The sequence below is a fragment of the Choloepus didactylus genome, chromosome 3, assembly GCF_015220235.1.
Source record: "Choloepus didactylus isolate mChoDid1 chromosome 3, mChoDid1.pri, whole genome shotgun sequence".
NCBI classification, from domain to species: Eukaryota; Metazoa; Chordata; class Mammalia; order Pilosa; family Megalonychidae; genus Choloepus; species Choloepus didactylus.
In genome coordinates this window covers 155,498,796-155,519,747 of record NC_051309.1, presented here as the reverse complement: position 1 = coordinate 155,519,747, position 20,952 = coordinate 155,498,796, and the positions used below count along the sequence as shown (strand labels likewise).

General features: G+C 38.8%; 1 protein-coding gene across 4 annotated transcripts in view; it reads left to right on the top strand.

Annotated features, from left to right (window-relative positions):
• Positions 1 to 20,952, top strand: part of INPP4B (inositol polyphosphate-4-phosphatase type II B) — an 877,116-nt gene that overhangs the window by 584,909 nt on the left and 271,255 nt on the right. For 3 of the 4 annotated variants that reach the window (XM_037830718.1, XM_037830717.1, XM_037830719.1), the window contains one exon: positions 12,158 to 12,208. In XM_037830718.1, coding sequence (XP_037686646.1) covers positions 12,158 to 12,208 — 51 coding nt within the window. Of the gene's footprint in view, positions 1 to 12,157; positions 12,209 to 20,817; positions 20,841 to 20,952 lie in introns of those variants that run through there. The other variant, XM_037830720.1, reaches the window with a different exon arrangement.

Below are 20,952 nucleotides of genomic sequence, written 5' to 3'. Positions count from 1 at the left end.
CTGCACAGCAGTCTCCCTTTGAGAAGGGTCATCCCTTGTTCCAGTTTGGGATGCCAATTCATGTTTCCCTCTGCTGCAGAGACATTGGGGACTTTGCTTCAACTCCCCTTCATTGACTATTGGGCAGTGAAGTGCGCTATTACGTCAGCCCCAAGCTGCAGGCAACATTGCAGGGTGGTAAGACGATTGGCTTTGAAAACACAGCAGATTCAAGTTGAAATGTTAGCTCTACCACTTACTAGCCACATAACCTGGGAAGAAAGTTACTGATTGTTGAGCTTTGTTTTCTTACAAGTTGCAAGGTGCTTAAACTTTCAGCCTTTGTTTTAGAACAAGGTGGTTTCAAAGATAAAATGGAAGGGCAAAGAAGTGAAAGAAAATTCTTAATGATTAGAAATGGGTTAATTAAAGGAATGTAAACATGGAGGGGGGGGCGTGGCATTAGCATTTTTTAATGCTTCTCCAGGTGACTATAATGCACAGTCAGTTGAGCTGTTGAGAAACACAGATCACATGATTTGATCCCTTAGTTGAATTCCATAGAGAAGAAATTATATTGATGGTAGAATACAGTTAGGATAGTTATCCTTTTTTTTTTTTGTCCTGGAGACCAACACGTTTCATTATATAGCTACATTGAGAGTCCTTCCCCTCTAAGCCTGTATACACCATTCTATTTTTTTAATTGATATTATTTACAGATTAACAAAATTTACAACACTGTACCCACCAAGCAACAACTTCCCTGGTAGCCTCTAATCTTTCTGTCTCTCTGAGTTTGCTATTTCTTGGTATTTCATATCAAGTGGAATCACAGTATTTGTCCTTACGTGCCTTTCTTATTTCACTTGGCATAATGATTTCAAGGTTCATCCATGTTGCAGCAAGTCTCAGAACTTCATTTCTTCTTATGGCTTAATAATACTCCATCATGTGGATACACCACATTTTGCTTATTCATTCATCTGTTGAATACTTGGGGTTTTTTTCCTACCTTTTGGCTATTGTGAATAATGTGTCTATAAATGTTGGTGTACAAGTATCTACTTGAGTCCCTGTTTTCAATTTCTTTGGTTATAAACCTAGGAGTGGTATTGTCAGGTTGTATGGAAATTTTATATTTAACTTTCTGTGTAACCACCCTACTGCTTTCCACAGTGGCTGCACCATTTCAGATTCCCATATTCTATATTTTTAATTCATGAAAAAAATATACTTTGTAGAGCGATTATACAGATCAATTGATCTTTACTTGGGGCTTGTTCTTCCTTTGAGAGTGTTACAAAAGCCCAGGTTGTAAATGATCTCTTAGAATAACAAGTTCAACAGTTTTGTTTTAAAACTACCTAGAAATTATTTAGCCTTATAGTGTTGGGACTAATTACTTTCAGTGAGCCTCAGATAAATAGACATATGCTTGTGTTGATATTACTGTTCTCTAATAGCTTGTTCATTAACTCATGACTGTGGTCTTAATTGGGGGCCATTAATACATAAGGGTGATGTTTTGAGTCTGGCAGTGTGATAAATTGTGTCTGTTTCTATTCCCTGAGGCTAATAGATTTTTGGTTTTTTAACTCTCGTTAGGCAGCCCTAGGGAGGACAATTAAATTCACCATCAGGCTGGGCTCAAGAGACATGCTGTGTCACCGAAGAGGCACAGACTTTGGGAGCAGACCATTTAATACCTGATCCTCACATTGCTATTGAAATGACCCTGTACAAATTACCGGATTTTCTGAAACCCATTTGTGAAATGGGCAATGCAATAATAATATGACACAGAGCTGTAAGAATTAAATGCAATAAGACAAGTAAAAAAAAAAAATACACATGCCTCTGAAATCATTGTTTCTATTATCTTTATTCATCAATTTTAAGATTTGTATTATTTATTTCAAGGTTAAAAGATATTTTAGCATATAATCAATCCAGATCAATCCTAATGGCTCCCTCTTCACTTTTCAAAATGATGGTACAATTAATTTTGTGTGTTGGGTGGTAGGGAGAGGAAGGGAGATGGAGGTGGGTTATGGAGGTTTGACTTGACAACAAACTGGTAGTGTAGAGAATACATGAGATTTGAACTGAGCTAACTATGTTTTTCAAATGTTGTTAATATTCTCATATAGGGCTTTGGAAGTAAGCAGGAATGGAATTCTCAAGTTACAATGAACAGTTGGTTTGAAAGTTATCGGCTATTGTCTTCAATGCCTATATAACATATTTTAGATTGTGCTTTTCACAATGCAAAGAGCTTCCTTATTCTTTATTTCCATTTAAAAAATGGTAAGCACCTCTTAACACTTAAAGTTTTTTCATTAAATTTGACAGCTCTTTAGAAGTAATAACAGAAAGGTTTATCCTTTTTGCTTTAGGTAAGTGCACAAGACAGGACGTGGTTCATAGACACAGTGAAAGAAAAGTGACTGCATCTTGAAGCCACTAACTTTCCCAGGCTAGGTTTCCTTTTAGCAAGATTCACAATTAAACAGTATGGAGAGCTGAAAGGTTTACTCTCAGAACTGCTTTAGAAAGCCCTCATTGACTCTTCCATTAAAACAAGCCCTCAGTCTCAGCATCTCTTATTTTTTAGCAGACCTTGTATCTTTCAGAGACTCTCTGACAAAGGAAAGAATGTCTAAAGATATTTTGCTGTTCAGTATTCTTTCTCCTACCTGTAATACACCTCTGAAATAGTTGAAAGGGGAGTGGAATAAAATGTGGGTAATGGCAGAGATACTCAGAGTTATGTGACTCTGGAGCCACATTTGCAGTCACTATTAACCTAAAGAACTGCATGACTCCAGTAGGCCTGGTGGAATTTAATGTAATGGTGCATCCATATAGAGAAATTAGAAATCTTAGAACCACCAATTAAACACAAAGGGATCCATTGGCTAGAGAGCTGTAGTGTGAGCATAATAGCCTTGGAGAAATGGAAAATATCTAGACATATCCAAGATTAGACACATCCAAGCTAAAAGAGAGGTTGATAGAATGTTTTTATGGGCATAATTGCATATAGTGTGCTTTGACATTTGAAAGTCTGTCACATTTACCTAGTAAAGACCAGGACACCATCTCACACGTAATAATTACTGGATCATTTTTGGATGGTGCTCAGGCTTCAGGGTGAACTCTGCTTTTACCAAAAGAACCAACTATGGTTATGCATTTGTAACTGGTTTATCAAAGACCTTAACTCAGTAGAGATACCAACATATGATGCCTTTTTTTCTTTTTTTTTTTTTTTTACTTTCCAATCACATTTAACTATGCTCTGTTGAATATCATTTTCCATCCCTTAACAAAATCACTTCAAGATATTAAAAAGTTCAGTTTAGGACTTATACTACTAGGTAGAATGTGGTAGGTGGGGCAAGTGATGCTTCCTGTGACAACACTTAGATAAAGCCGGCAGAGTACAAAAATCACATGTGCTAAGGCATCATTGAGCTGTGGAAGCAATAAGATCTGAGTAGACTAAAATTCCAGAGGAAGGAAGACTGTTCATCGACAAACTGACTGTCAGGAGCCTGTGCTTTTTTTCCTCCAGGGTGATTAGCTGATTCCCAGTGTGGGCTGAGGAATAGGACTTGGCCTAGACACAGGGCTGCTGCCATTTGGGGAAAGAGAATCCAGCAAAGCTTTTAGTCGTTGTGTTGGATAAAGTGAGAAATTGAGACTTCAAGGGCATTTTTTCCTCAGAAGACGTTTGCTTTATTCTGAGGCTTTGCAGGAGATTAAAAAGCCAAATTAAAAAGCAGAGTAAAACCTTACAGTGTCACAGGGCTTAGGCAACCAGAGAGCGGCTGAAAAGCAGGCAAGAGACAAGGCTCTAGTTGGAATGGTGAAGTGACACTGAGGATCTAAAAAGTCTTTTTTCACATGGGGGTGGTTTCAGATTCTCCATGTAGCTCGATTCTCAGGATCAAGTCTTTGCTGAACAAAAGTTCACTTGCTGGCAGACAGGAAAATAGCAGATTTTGGTTTTCACATGAAGTTGAAATGATAATTTTGGAGACCAAAGGGGACTAAGCTCCCTGGCTGTTATCTCTCTATAGACATTGGGCAGATTTTGGGTGGCGGGGCATACTGAAAACCTCTAAGAATTTCCTTCATTCTTTCAGGGTTGAGGAGCAAAACCTGGCCAGGCTCTCAATGGAAAGCCCTGGAAGGCCACACCCTAGGAGAGTAACGAACCACAGATAGAATGAGTCTTACCAAATTTCCAGCCCAGATCAACCCTGACGTTTGAAGAGAGGGATCCTCATTGTCATGTTTCTAACAAGGGAAAGGGGGCACCTCTCTGCTGGAAGATGTAATCTGGAGTTTCTAGAGATGACTGACATTTAAAAAAAATTACTAAATAGCTTCATAACCTAAAGAAAACATCCCATTCCTTAACAGAGGCATGTTTGTATGCAAGAAAATTCTGTAATTCTTATCTGTGATCCATTGCATTCATAAGCAGTCTTCTAGACCAGAGCTTCTCAAACTTTAATGTGCACAGGGATTACTGATTCTGATTTAGTAGGTCTGGGTGAGCCTGTGATTCTGCATTTCTAACAAGCTTCTAGGGGATGGTCTGAGGCTCATTCTCCTGACCAGCAACATACCAGTAGGTGCTTAGTGTACACACTCAAGTTTAGGAAACATGGTCTGATTATGTCAAAGGTCCCTTCCAGATCTGAATGTCTGTTAACTTTATTTTTTTTCTTTCAAAAGGAACCTTATTCCAGTGACTTGATAATTGCACAATGCATTTTTGAAACTTCCCAAAAGATTCAGAGCTAGTTTATGAAGCTCATAAGAAAAATAAACATTCTTATTTACTTTAGAGCAGTAGTTCTCAAACTTAGCTGTACATTGGAATCAAGTAGGGAGCCTTACAAAATACTGATTCCTATGGACCCTACCCTGGGAGATTCTGATTTAATTAGTCTAGTATGTGACCTGGGAATCTGCATTTAAAAACAAAATGAAACAAAACGTATTCCAGGTAAATCTCATGAGCAATCAAAGTTAAGAACAATACTTGCTCTTAAAATAGTACTGGGCCTATTTTGACACACCTCCCCCTCTTATTTACCATGTTTCTGGTAAAAATATGTAGTATTAGTAATAACCCATTTGCAAAAGAATTAGTATTTGACAATTATTGATACTGGAAGGAATTTTCTCAGAATATATTGTCAATTCCAGGAGCGTCATTGGAATTTTTCTTTTCTCTTCCAAAAAGAGCGTAGAGCGCTCACTGAAATTGACAGATGTGGAACATAACAGATTTTAGCTCAATGTTAAAAATTGTGCCCTTAATCAGATTGCTTTGCCTTACTATTACTAATTTTTGAGCTCCTAATATATACTTCTTATTCACTTTTGATACACACTTTAAATAGCTCCTCTCCTACTTCTCATGACTTCCCTCTAAGTTATTCTCTATTATTATGCTGTTCTGTAGAGTAGGAAATGGCCTTAGACATGGTAGGTAATATGCCCTAGGACCACATAGCTGATAGGCTGATAGGTATTGGAAGAGAGAACAGCAATTAAGGAAGTCCAATCCTATGCCCACAATCGTGGAACCATAATGCCAAGGTTACAATAATGTAACCACAAAAAAATGGCTCATGAGCTCTTTCCTACTTGCAGAGTTTTTTTTTTTGTTTTTTTTTTTTTTTGTCTTTACAATGTTGGCTCACAGTGTTTTAGATCCACATTAGTTGCCAAGATTTTTAAATCATATGATGGTACAAAATGATTCAGATTTCTGGTTTATCTTTAAAAATATGAGAAGATCTGGTCACATTTCTATCTTCTAGCATGGTTACAATCATTTGTTGCTTAATACTGGCTATTCCTAGTGGACTGGGAATGTCCTCTCCAATCCTTTTTGTCTTTTATATCCAGCCCAATTCTCTCATTGACTTAACCTGCTTGGAGCCTTCTGCATGTGAATTTGCAACACTACTTCTATAATACTGATTTGTGAGATAGTAAGGAAAAAGTTTAGATGCACCTCTTAGGGATATTTCAGATAAAATTTCTATATCGCTTACATAGTTTTTCCAGGTTACCTCTAAGATCCTTTCTGTTTCTAAGATTCTGTGATCTAAATTATTTATGGTTTGCACATGGATACTTTTCTCCATCCAAAACAAAAATTAACCAATTGTAAAACCAATACCTGAGAGTGGATGACAGGTTTTAGTCAGTTGAATATTCTTTGCAATGATTATTAGACATTTTGACTCTGACAACATAATCATCATTGCCTGTGGGCAAGAAATAACTTCTCAATATTGTAACCTCTAGGATCACTAGTGCTCATAACAGCAGCTGAATCATAGTAACTTCTTAATATATGTTTGCTAGCATAACAATAATCAGTGAATTAGGATTTAATATTAGATATCTTGCTTTATTTCTCCATAACTATAAACTGAATCTAAATTTTCATTTAAAACAAGTGGGAGGCCTAAATTATGCTGGCTGCTGAAATGTAAACATCCAAACTCCAGAGTCTCATCCCTATGGAAGTTTATATCTTGAACACTGTGGTAGACCAAATTCTAAGACAGATCCCAAATTATCACTCTGTGGTGTACTTGCCCTGCATAATAACTGAAACTGTGTTACGATGGAGTTTACTCTTGTGATAAGGTCATGTTACATGGCACAGTTGACTTTGAGAAAGGAAACTTTTGTGGTGAGAGCCTGACCCAATTGAGTGACTCCTTAAAAGAAGTTCTTCCTGGATTCAGAGATTCTAAACATGAGAAGGGTGTGTTGCAAAGGGGATTCTTCATTGCTAAACTTAAGGTAGAGGGGCCGTATGGCAGGGAATGAAGGCAGCCTCTAGAAGCGCACAGTGGTCCCAGCTGAGAGCCATCAAGAAAATGGGACCTCATCTCTAGAGCTGCAAGGAGCTGAATTCTGCTGATAGTCTGAGGCAGTTTGGAAGCAGATATGTCTCTAGTTGAGCCTTCGGATGAGGACATAGTTGGCCAACACCTTGATTTCAGCCTGGTGAGACCTGAGAAGAGAACCCTGTCTTGCCAAGCCTGGACTTCTGATTTATAGAACTGGGAACTAAAAAATGGCTCTTGCTTTATGTAGCTCAGTTTGTGGGGATTTGTTACACAACAATAGAAAGCTTATACAAATATACAACAGTCTAATACCAGTAGGGATGATTAGTGGAGGGCTTGCTTTCATGTGGTGATTCTGGAACCCAGGCACGGCTCTGCAATCACCTGGGACCTGGACGCCTCTAATTCTGGCAATTGGAAGAGTAACTAGACAGTGGAGAGTGCACATTCTATCTACTTCTGCGAAACCCAACTTTAATGTGGCAAACATCAATTATACAGGTATTTCATTGGTGGTTACACCAGGGTACAAGGGGAGCTTGGAAATATAATCCTGGCTGGGCCACTTCCTTCCAGACAATTCCATATCATGGAAGGGGTGAGACATTGCCATCCCAAACAGCTTTTCAATGTGTTTGAATATTAAGGCAGTTGTGCGTCTCATTCCAAGTGGAACAAGTAAATGAGATGGTATTATATATTCTAATTTGATATACCTCAAATGAGAGTAACATTTTTGTTAGTAAAAAGTATGAGCTTCAGTGATACATTCATTTTCAGAGACTTCCCCAGATGTGACAATAGTATAGGAAGAGGATCTGGGTTCTCTACCTGCCTTACCATAAACTCCAATACTGCCAAAACCTTCCCTGCCTTCCCCCTGAGCCTGCCCAGGAGGAGGTTGATCCTTCCTCACCTACCCATGTGGAGATGCCCTTGTATGAGGTCAGACAGTCCCATCCTGGTGGACAGACTCAAGGCAACAAGGCCCTCCCCTTCTCTGAATCCGGATTCCCTACAAACTAGTAGCATTTCAGGCAGTTGCACTGCCTCATTCTCAGCCACTCATCCATGCAAAGTATGGCAATCCTTACCCTCCATCCTCCTCCCACCCCCAGGACACCAGTGCCCAAGCCTTTGTAACAAGGTCAGCTTGTTTAAGGCATCCCTTCTCCATAGATTTGGGCACCAAAGTGCTATTTTTAGCAGCCATAGTGGTAGCACAAACAGCCTCTAGCTTGGAAAAATCAAGGTTTGTGAATTGGTCTATAGAGATTTGATGAAAGAGTGAGTATAACTCACTGTATGCTATTTGTTCTATTTATTGTTCTTTTTGAGGTAAATTATGTACAATTTTGATCTTAATTGTTTTACATGTACCTTAAGTATATTCAAGATGGAATATATAATCTTCTCTGTGATCACTCCTATTAATTGGTCTGCCTTGCTTTATTTGATGTCATAAAATTCTGGACAGAAGGGAGCTGTAAGAACTTTAAGGGTGTAGTCAGGCAGACATCATGATGTTCCAGGAAGGAAGAGGAGGGGTGTGGTGGAGAACAGCAGGGATAGAGCTGCTAATAAGACCAAAAAAGGAAAAATGAATTCCTAAGGAAGGCCGCTAATTCTCAGGAGGCATGGCATTGCCGATGAACTGGAATATTTTGAATGCTGCAGTGACAGCCATTGCTGCATCCCTTCCTTTTCAAGTGGTCTCATCTATATCTGTTTAGGGTTTATTTTTGCAGGGACATATCCACCCCATCCCTCCTCCTTCCCTCCTTCGTTCCCAATTACCTCCCTGGCTCTCCCTCCCTCCCTTTTTTCTTTCCCTTCCTCCCTTTCCTCCCCATTTCCTCCCCTTCTCTATTCCTCTCAACCTTCCTCCATCTTTTCCTCTCTGTTTCAAGTACTTGTCCTATTTTTTTTAGGACTGCCATACAAAGTGCCACAAACTAGGTAGCTTAAAACAACAGAAATTTATTGCGGAGGCTGGAAGTCCAAAAGCACAGTGTCGACGGGGGCATGTTCCCTCAGAACCCCATAGGGGAACTTCCGGTGGCAGCCGGCAGTCCTTGGTGTTCATTGGCTTGGAGCTGCAGTGCTTCAATCTCTGTCATAACATGGTCTTCCCCCTGTGTCTGTCTGTCTGTCCAGATCTCTCTCTTCTTACAAGGACATCAGCCATATTGGCTTAGGACCCACCCTAATCCAGTATGGCCTGGTGTTAACTAATCACATCTTCAAAGACCCTGTTTCCTTATAAGGTCACATTCACAGGACGGGGGTTAGAACTTGAATATATCCTTTTTGGAGGACACAATTCACCCCCATGATAGTACTGCTCTAAGTGTTGGAAAGCATGTGATCCTGACAACAAATTTATGAGGTTTACTTATTTGCCCCATGTTAAAGATATGGCACCTGGTTAAATAACTCTCCAAAGGCCACCCAGGGGCAGCTTGGGGATGATTTGAGGGGGTATGAGCATGCCTTTCCCAATTTTCTATTGCCCAGAAATCATATAAAGCCCCGATTCCTTAGCACGAAGTATAGCCCCCTTCAGTAAGTGGTCTCTTCCTATCCCCCTAAACATATTTAACTCCAGCTACTTCCCGACAGGACTCCATGTTATAGCATCATCAGAAAACTCACTCTTTCCTGAATGCAGTTGGGCTTTTATAGCTCCATGATGTGTGCTTCCCCATGTCTATTAAATAACACCCTGTTTTATCACATCTTTCCTCACCTTAAATTCCTACTTATCCTTCAAAACCGAGACCACCTCTTCTATGAAGTTCTTCTGTCACTTGCAGGCCAAATTAGTTTCCTTACCCTGAATGCCCACAGGAAAATGCCGGTGCTTCTAATATAGCACTTATTGCATATTATTGGATTGTTTGCACATCTCTTCCTCCACTAGACTGAAGCCCCAAAGAGAAAGAATGGGCTTTATTCATTGACAAGTCCAATGCTTGACACCTGGTTTGTATTTATTGTAATAAGAGATATAGCTTAAGCAAGAAAGACATAATTGATGTGTAGCCTATATACCCTAACATCCATAGTGTTGACTTTAAATATGAGAGTTTTAGTACTGCACATATGTAATGATTTAGATATTTTTTTTGTACAAAATACTGACATTATACAATTTGGAATAGGTTTACAAAAGTTTTATCTTTCAGTCCTCTAATTTAGGAGCTCTGCTAGTGATTTAAAACATGCCTAGATTTAGAAAACTGTAACATACATGTGCTTTTCAGAATACTTCTTTGTATACAAAGTGAGGTTTAATTTGTGTCTGCCCCACCTCCCCACCTCCCCCACCCCCCACCAATCTCTCTTTCTCTTTGACTTTCTCTCTCTCTCTCTCTCTCTCTCTCTCACACACACACACACACACACACACACACACACACACACACACGCATATTGGATATCGCTAATTCATTAGTGAATACCTTTTGACTTTTTGCATAGTATGCAACTTTAGATTAAAGAATCCTTTTTTTTTTCTTCCTCTGTAGTTTATTTTCTGCAGGATTAGCATTTCACTACAAAATTAATATAAATTTAAGGGTTAAATGGACTGTGTTGTAGGAATTATCAGTATTATTCTACCGTTTTCCAACATTAAATCATACAGTTATTTTAATATAAAATATCTAAATCAAATACTTTATGCAGTTCTAAATATATTGACCCTAAACAATTTCTAACTTTCACTTTATTTCTAAATTCAAGCATATTCCTTGAATAACATTATTTGGTGCTCAAATATTTTCTTAAAATAAAGTACATACACACACACACACACACACACACACACACACACATACATATATACACACAGTCCATTACAGCCCACTATTAATATATGGTTTCCTCTTGCTTTGAGATCAGCTGAAAACTCTCAGATAATGAGACTGAATGGTACATCTGAACACTCTGGGGCCAAAAATTTTTACAACAGCTACCAAACTGCAGGTGCTCTTAGGCAGTGAGTGCTCAGGGCTCTGTCATACTATCCTGAGTTGAGTGTGTTCTGCCAGTTGTGTTGTTTACTCTGTTGGGATCTCTCCTGTCATTTATTTTGTGCTCTGGTGAACACTTTTGAGTCATAATGACTGACAAAAGATCAGCAGGCCATCAGGAGCTGGTTCAAATATTTTGATATTATTAGAGGTATTATAAGCATCCTTCCACCTGAGAGAATTGACACAGTATGGTGAGGTATGTCGGGACTTCAGGGATTTGAAGAGAAGTGTGATTGCTAGCACTGCTCCAAAGGGATTTTGTCAAAATGGCTCTATAAAATGTTGATTTATTCAGTGCCTCTGGACCACTGCTCTCCACTCCCAACCCCATCACCTGCTCCTCTATTAAACAAGGGTGTGCTTATATATTGTTCTGTCTTCATTTTACTTGTTTCTCTCATCATTACTTCAAATTAAGATATACTGGAGTTGTTTCTTGCTTTTGCTAGCTGTTTCTGAAGTGAGAAAGAGACTTGTCATTTCTGTTCATTTGAAACATCTTTTTCTTAAGTAGAGAATCATAGACAATATCTGGACATTAAAATGAGAATATCTGAGGACAAGAAGGGGCACCAATAGATTAAAAAGGTCCCCAGTGATTCTAATGTACAGCCAGAATTGAGGATGACTGTTCAGCAGAAGAAACATGTCTACTTATAATCTATGGAGTTAATATATCACTTGGAATGCTTTTTCAAACAGATGAAAAGATTCCCCAGTGACTGATTGTTTTCTACTTTCCCTCCTCCCCAGTTGAGAATTGCTTTTTAAATGAATTAAGATTATGGTACCTGACAATTCAACCCCATAATTCTCAAGTGGGAGGGACATCCTACGGTTTTGTTGCTCATTCAAAGAATAAATATGCATTGAACACATAGAATTACTTTCTCTATACCACCTCTATCCTTTCCCTTGGATGTTGAATGAGGGCTGCTTTTTAAGGAGATTAAAAGGTAAGTCACCTAAATCCTGGGTATCTCTGTATTTGACAAGGAGGTGATGGGGTGAAGAGCCATGCAGTTCTGTCTCCTTAGGAAAATCAGGATGTTTAGGAACTATAAAAGGACAGCTTCACTGGGCTCCTGCCAGGGTATCACACAGGTATCTTCATTAATGATTAACCACTGAGTCTGAATAGCTGCCAGATGAAAGAAATTGAAACCCAGCCCCAGTGCGTAGCTTCTGCACTGGTTTCCGCTCTCCAAAGTCATAATGAAATTGTGTTTTTCTCCACAGGTCCGAACCAGTGTCCTACCTGAACATAAGGATCCCCCACCAGAGGTTGGGGTAAGTGTTTCTTATGTTTCCAAAAGACTCACAAATCAGTTCTATGTTAATCTTTTGGATTTTCTCTAGCCTCCTGCCTGGTAGCTGACACATGAAATTGAGTTAAATTAACAGGGTGTGACTATCCGAGGAGTTGTTGTCACATATTTGCTGAATTGCACAAAATTCATTCCTTGTCTCCTGAAAATCATCCTCAGATGAATTCAGATTTAGTCCAGCTGGCTAGAGATGGGCCTAGAAATTGCCCTGCAGGTAGCTAAAATGTGATTGGGAGCCAACATTCCTGGATCAGCAGGAGACTGGGAAAATTGCAGATGTGAGCTTCAGGAAGGGGGTGGAGAACCAGCAGCACAACTGTGATGTTTTCTCCTTCCTGCTGCTTCAACAGTGTGATGCAAGGCAAAAGTGAGGCTACCTCCAAGGTTCAGACCAGTGTTGGAAAATCCTTTTGAAGTTTTCTTACTGCATCTGGACCATCACATCTCCAGCCTTCAGAAGCTGAGATGGCAAGAGGGACATAGGTGCTTTCTGCTTAGACAAGAGGCAGTGGCACCTCGGGAAAAGAAAGCACAGCCAGCTAAGTCCCTGATATCTGTGCATTTTGGGAGGAGAAAAAAGTACAGAAGTAAATTGGGTCTAAGAGGCCCTGGGCCTGAGGCAACTGAAAGGCTCATTTGAAATTTCCTGAAATCTTACAGGCAATTGACAACATTCTTCCATTAAGTGTGTAGAGCTCTGTGCATTTCCTTTTGAAGAGGGGCTCTCCAAAAATACACACCAAAGTGTAAGTTGAGTTGACTGAGCAATTGTCTGTCACTGCACCTGGCATGAAGGAGATGGAAAAGGGCACTTTGTGCTCTCATACCTGACGGGAGCTTCCAGTTTCTGCCCAGTTGGACCTGGTAGACAGGTTGGATAACTCCCTTTTACTCAAGTGAGTCTTCCTGCCTTGTTTGCTCTCTGCCTCTTCAATCTCTTCTTTTTCTGCTCTAGCCTCCATTCCAATCTCTGTGCTCAGGCCTCGTCTTTGTTTGGCTCCTCAAACAGGACAGCAAGCTCTTCCCAGCCCCAGGCCTTCCCAACCAGAGCCCACACAGCTCTCCCTCTCCCCACACAGGGTGTGACCCACATGTCCCTTGCCTTCTGCCACCACCCCAGGTGCCCTCCTTCACACTGGAATCTTCTATTGCAAGCTCTCATCACACCTTTACATTTCCTCATAAAACATAAGACCTTTCCAAATTTTGTAATTATTGTTATGGTTACTTAATACATTATTTTATTAAGGAGTCCCATTTAGTTATTGAGGATCAAGATACATGAACTGGTTTAATTTTTCCCCACTAAGTGACACTTCACCACACCCCCAACCCGTGTTTATTGTTTTTTGTTTTTTGTTTTTTTTTTTGCTTTTGTGTTGAATTTCCCCTTGCTTGATATTTTAATGACGTCTTAACCTAATTGTGTAAAATTTCCCTATATTTTGTCTTCTTTAAGTTCTGGGAATATATCTTATTCATTTTAAAACTTCAGTCTTGTCCCTTATCGTAAATTATTTTCTTCCATCCTGTCCTACTGTCCCTAGCTAGTGTCCTGTCTGTGCCTCTAGCAACTTGCTGTGGAGGGGAGGATAGGCTGACACTCACACAGGTCCTCACACAGGCCTGCCCTTTTCTTACTGCTCAGCTGCTGTGGCAGGGAGAAAGTAGAGAGGAGACAAAGGTTCCTTCTCTGCTTGTCCATTATTAGGGTGCAGTTTCCCATTCTGCTGATTTTGATGCCTCCAGAGTTCTGTATGTGGCAGATGTTGAAATTCTGGCTCTCCTGTGGAGCACAAATATGGGTATTTCTGGGGGCCTTTTAGAGTTCTCTCCACTCCATTTTCCCACACAGGAGATCTAGTTCTGGCTCGATCCCCTCCACTGCCCATTGCCACCCCACCTTCTCACTGCTGAGATCCACTTTTCTAGTAGGTGGCCCCTCTCAGCCACTTTTCTGTCATGTCTCATTGCCATGCCACACAGAAGAAATGTAGGCTGCCCCACTGGTGTTTCCTCTTTCAGCTCTACCATCTGACTGCTGATTCTTCTTACAAACCCCAGCAACATCAGGCACTGGATAGCCAACAGTTTTTAAGGGACAATTACCAGTCCCAAATAGAGTGGACATAAAGATGGCTTGGACACCTTCAAGCTTTACAAGAGATTCTTTGGAACTGGAACCCCTTGGATTTGGGAATAAAGGTGTCCTGGGGGATGATGAAGAACAGGGACTAGCCTCATTTCCTAAATGGTACACCCCAAAATGCTGACCTCTCTTCTCTTCTAACCCTAGCCTAATAGTAACTGGGTGTGTGGTGGTTACTAATAGGTCTATTTCTCTATGATGGCTCCTCTCATTAAGGCTTGTGATGAGGTTGCTTCCTGGCTCCAAATGCTGAAGGTTCTCTAAACTTAATGCAGTGCATTTTAGTGTTCTCATCTTTGTCAAAGACTCACTTGGCATTCTGAGACACGTGTGCTGTATGTTAGGAAGGCATTCGGGGACAAGTAACCTGACAAAGAGTGTCTTAAAGTAACAGATTTGCTTTTATTTCATAATAAGAAGTCTTAGGGAACAAAAAAGAAGTCTTGGGGCAAAGTGTTCAGGGCTGATGCAGCTGCTCAAGAATGACTCCAAGCAACCAGGTCCATCTATATTCCTGCTCCTTCTTTCTTACAGTATTGCCCAATCTGGCCATTGTACCTCCAGTATCATTTTCCAGGTCAGAAGAAGGGAGAATGGCCAAAGCCTGACTGTTTAATTTGGGAGGACAATAACTTTCCCAGAATTATCAATTGGTAGACTGTCACTTATAAATCACCAGGAAGAGTTGAATCCCTAGCAAGAAGGCAATCTTGGTACATTTCTCAGTTAAATAAAGTTAAGGTTCCATTAGTAATGAGAGAGCGGCAAAATGGATATTAGGTAGGCAATTCTAGATGTTAAACTTCGTGCATGATAGCAAAGTCACTGCTTATTTTGTTCACTCTAATATACCTGCCTTTGTGCCTGGAAATTAGCAAATATTTGATATGTATTGAATGAATCAGGGACCATACCATGATTTTGTTTTGGCAACCATCTTATATTTTTTAGGACCAACAGAACAAAAAGAGGTCCAGAAATGATTGTGATAAGTTGGTAAAGTCTAGCATATTTTATGACACATCAGAAGCCAATAAAATGGCAATTACTACAGAATTAAATCTTAAGCATGGTGAGAATGAGACTAAATAAGAACAAGTCAACATGCTTTGCTCTCTGATACTCTCAGTATAAATTATTTGAGATAGAAAAGAATTCACACACATTGAACATCTATGAAGTGCCAGTGATTACAAAGGTAATTGATCAAGGATCATTCAATACTCAAAGTATTTCCTTGAACACCAAAATAGAAGTCTGAGAGTTTAAGCTCTTTTCCAAGGACATTGACAACATGTCTATTACATGTCCTTTGACAACTCTGCTATTGTAACAGGCTAAGGACTCTTAACTATTAAGTAGTCCAATTAAAAAATAGCTGAAATTTTTAATTATGACTCTTTTAAATACATTCCCTACATTTCTCTGCGTTCTTAAGCACCATCTATTGGAAACACCCAAGACTTTTTTTTATGCCTTAGGCAAGCAGATTGCAATCTATTCTAAGACTTTTTGAGGTATATTGATAGCAAAGATGTAATTTTTATAATACACAGCTCTACTCAGTCTTTTAAAAGTTTTTTTTCTTGCTTTATTTTTTCTTTTTACTAACTTTTAATAGATTTTTTCCTCAATTCATTTTTCTCTCTGATGTCTTTTTGGGTTCATAGTTCATTTATTCTCTTTCCTTCCTTGGAGTGGGGAACCATGCAACCATAGCTGTTAGGTTGTCAGTGAAGAAAAAGTAGCTGGGCCCTGAGAAAGATACATGTATGATATGTTTTGTATTGGCCTTATGATACCAACTTTGGCTCTTCAAAGACTTCAAATTTTGAACTACATTTCCTGTATGCAATTTTATGAGAATAAATCAAAATATTATTGATCTATTCTTTTAAGCTCTAAATTAGCACTGTCCAATGGAAATGTAAGGGTGAGTCACAAATGCATGCCATATATGCGAGTTAAAATTTTCTAGTTGCCATGTTTAAAGAAAAGTGAAAAGAAAGAGGTGAAATTGATTTCAATAATATATTTTACTTAATGCAATATATGCAAAATAAGCTTTCAAAATGCTATAGTACAAAAATTATTAATGATATATTTAACATTCTTTTTTTCATACTGTTTTCTAAACCTGATGTGTATTTTGCATGAAGAGAAAATGCTCAAGAGCCTCATATAGCTAGTGACCACATGTAGAAAATAGTTGGGAGGAAAGGCTGCTTTTAAGAACTGGATAGCAGTTTGGAAAATTTTGGATATGTCCATGCCAAATGTGGAGCATAAAGGAAACCTATACTTTGGCTTCAGGCTTTGTGAGATTAATATAAGTGCTGGTGATCTGGCAAGTTTGTGGTGATATGTATAAGGCTGCACATCCTCAGGCTCTGAGTTACCTCCTGTGTAGCTTAGCCAGGAAGTGGTCAAGGACCTGCTGCTCAGAGGCTTTGAGCCTTGGTGAGCAGTCTGGATGTCTGTGACTTGCTCAGAGTCTCAGAAGTATCCGGTAGGATAAACTATTTATGCAGTCCCCATAGAGAGAGGCCAGGGATTGAGACAGATGTCCTACTATTTTTCACCCTACTTGATATTACTCTTCAGCCAGGTGAGTGATTGAAATCGTGCATCCAGCAATTTAATGATCATCTGCTTTGGGGTCCTTACACCAAAATGATAATTGTGAGTGTTGCACTGTCATGAGCAGGCAGGAAAGGTCAGAGCTGCATGTTGTGTGGGCAGAGAGCCCCTCACAAGGGAAGGGAACTGCTACCTGTTCTGGAAATGAGGCACAGCTTGATGGGGATGAAAGAAAGCCAGACCGAAAAGCAATAAACCTAAGTTCTAACTTGGCCTCTGCATATTAACTAGTTCTATGGCTCCTAGTTTCTTCATCTCCAGACTCAAAATTACCAAAAGTTCTCTAAGCCTTGACATTCTTTGATTCCATGTAGATTGTCTTGGGCTCTGATAAACATTCCATGTGACCTAATAAAAATTTGAGCTACAAAGAACCTTGGGTCACATCTGCTCAATAATAAGAACTGCAGAGGCCCTTATAGCCTACCTATCTTTTTGTTTTCATTTCTCTTACCTAGAATTTCTTCTAATTTATATTTCCTGTGAATCTGATTTTTATTTTTAAATATATCTTTTCTTTTTTTTGTTGTTGCTGGTATTTCTATAGACTTTTTAAATGCTCTACCTTCTCCAAAGAGTATTTAAGATGGGATTACATATTTTTGTCACCTGCCTTCTGGGTGAATTATTGTAGCTTGCATGGTGATACAAGCTAATACTTGTTGGGCACTTCATATTTGCCTGGCACTGTACTAAACTCTGTGCTTAGATTATTTTTTCTAATCCTCACAACCATAGCTATGAGAAAGGTACACTTATCATATCCTATTTTCCCATGCAGAAACTGATACCTAGAGTGATTGAGCAACTTGCCCAAGATGACTGACTTTGTGAGAAGACAGGGAAGTAAGGCTTACCAATACCTAGGGTTGGGAGAAGTGACTATTTTGCCCAGATTTCCATATCTGAACAGAATAATTGATTTAGGACCATATTTCAGGCCTCTGAGCTCTTAACTCTAGGGAGGCTTTATATTTTTGTTTGTCTTCTTTATTGTACCCCTGATATTAGAGCTCCCAATATAGGCCATTGAAAAAGAGAATTATAAAATACCACCTAAGAGACTGGAAAAATTGTCCCTTGAATAATATTTGAAATATTTAAAAAATTAAGGAAGTGCTCTTAAATTCTGTGATAATGATTATAGTGACAACAATGTTAAAATGATTGTATATAAAGTTATTTTTTTTCATTAGTGCATTGCATTTCCTTCCATGGGAATTCAAGTTTCAGATAGAGAAGACTGTATTCCCTCTAATTCTTCTTTCATGCTGATTTCAGTGAATATTCATGCTGATGAATGATTTGTTTTCCAGCTTTTGGGGAGAGGGAGCAGTGATCTACTTTCATTTATATCAATGTGAAGCAAACAAACAAAATCTTCCTAGAAAGTCAATTATAGACAATGCCATTGTTGGTGTTGCAAGGTGAAAAATTCTATGTGTCTTTAAAATTTTGGATTTAATCAGAGTATTTTATGCAATATGAGGCCCCAATGTATAGTTATTTTTAGAGTAAATAAGATATGTATATCCAAATAACCTCTCCTTTAGATTGACAACTTTTCATAATATCTTGCTGTAACATCATCATCAACATTGACTGATAAGAGGTTGTGTTATGGGTGTAAGCTCTCCTGTTATCCTTCAGCATCAAGTATGTGGCTGGCATGTTGTGATGGAAAAGAGTGACTTGTGGCCATTGTTCTTGGCACAATGGCTACACTCACGGTTCAGCAGTCAGACAATCACCCGGCCGCTTTGTTCCAGACATTGGGCCTGGCATGAGGATGAACAAGCCAAGGTCACTGCTTCCAAAGGAGGCCCTGGTCTGGTGGATGGGACAGACATTCAGTGGGTTGTGGTCACACACTGTACTTGCAGCTGTGCCTCATGGTGTGTCTGTAACTCATGTCTGAAAATAGCATCTCCACCTGTCTGTTATTGCTACATTCCAATCTGGGGTGTTTGCTGCTTTTATTACCAAACAGACCACAGGAAGAGCATGACATGGATAGTTATATTTTATTAATTCTAAAACTCTCCATACGTTTAGACTTTCAAAAGGCAAAGAGAAAATAATTTGAAATTTGGGAGCACCATGAGCTTTCTGATTGGTTAAGAATTCTCTTTGAGTAAGGATAATGAGTGAAGGGTTGAAATTTAAAATACTACTACTAAAAGAAAAAAAAACCCTGATTATCAATGAAAGAGGAGGTGAGGTAGACATCTCTTTAAAGTATAAAATGCTAAAATGAAACTCACTACCATAATATAAAATCTACACAGTCTAAAAACTGTTTTGATTTCAGAAATTTCACTGAATTACAGTAGTTTACAAATAAATATCTACAACAGGAGCATTTCTCCCATATCTCATAGAAAGACTTGAAAGCTAGTGTCTGTCACTCTTTCATTCATTGTCAGAAATATTTATCGAGTGCCTACAGTGTTATAGGCAGTGGGGATTCAACAGAAAACAAAATAAAGCTCCTTGTGGAGCGTCACATATCAAATTTTTTTAAGGGGGTAGGAGAATAAAACCACAACAAGTACTTAAATATATAATATTTCAAGTTGTGATAAGTGCCAATGGAGAAAATTAAATCAGGGCAAGGAATAGAGACTAACAGAATGTTTTTGTGGAAGAGAGGGTGCTCTTTTATATAGGATAGGTCTAGAAGGCATCTCTGATGAGGGAACAAATTCTTGTGTTCAGCTGACTCTCTCTTAGGCTCTCTCTGCTTCTTGCTGAAAAGCCCTAATTTCTGCATGCTTTGTTCCTTCTCTGCCTCCATTCACCCTTTTCCCATTGACTTGTCATCAGAACTTATTTCCACAAACCCTCTATTTTCACCTAATTTGTTTTCTACTTAATAATTTAATCTTAGAATCTTCTGGGTTTGGTGACTTGGTGTCTAAATCATTTATTTCAGTTTCCAGTGAATTAACTTGATTTATCATTAATAGCACATAGGCATCTCCAACTTTAGAACTGAGTTATATTTGAAATACTGGCTTTTAAGTCTTCTGAAACAAGCTCTTCTAAGTTAGATCTTTGAAAAGAGGGACACAGTTCTGATCTATAGATCTTCTTTCAGCCTCTAGTGTAGACATATCCTTTCAGGTATGGAATGACTGCATGCTTTCCTCAAAAAAAAAAAAACAAAACAAACAAACAAAAACACCCAATTTGAATGATCAGTTGCCCTTAAGTAGTATGAGGCCAGTTAGGGCAGCCCAGCAACAGACCTGAGGAGAGAATGTTCTAGAAGAGGTAGTATTGACCGCTCATGGTGTATTAGAATGCAGTAGGCAGCAGTAGCATAGGAAATAATGTGGGATTGGCCTTGAGGGAGAATGAGAAGTCTTATTTATTGTATACCATCATATTGTGACTTTCAAATCAGAAGAGATAAAAGATTCTATCCTGGAAAAGAAAATAAAAAAAAACAATTTACTCTTTTATTCTTTAACATTATGAGTCAAACAATGTAGAAAGCAGATATTCATAGATAGTCAACATACAGCATGACAGGTTAAAAAGGCAATTTTAGAAAATGTAGCAGACGAGTACCATTCCTTTTATTTGTGTTGGAATGAAATTGTCCCATGCTAGTATAGAAATAACAAAGGAAATAAACGCTTTAAATGTTTCTATGATTGGGGAGAAATATAGCCTTTCTATTTTTAACTTGTACAGAGTCCCACATAAAAATAGCTTCAACTAACAGATTTGCTCATATCTGGATACAAACTTGTTGCTGCCAGTGATTTGAGGAATTATAATAAGAACGACAGCATTGGTAAATATTTAAAGTTTATCATCTTTTTTTCACATGAGGAGAAAATTACAGTTAATGGAAAAGTCCTGGCTGTGGAATTATATAACTTGTTATTTTTCAGGCTATTGATCTC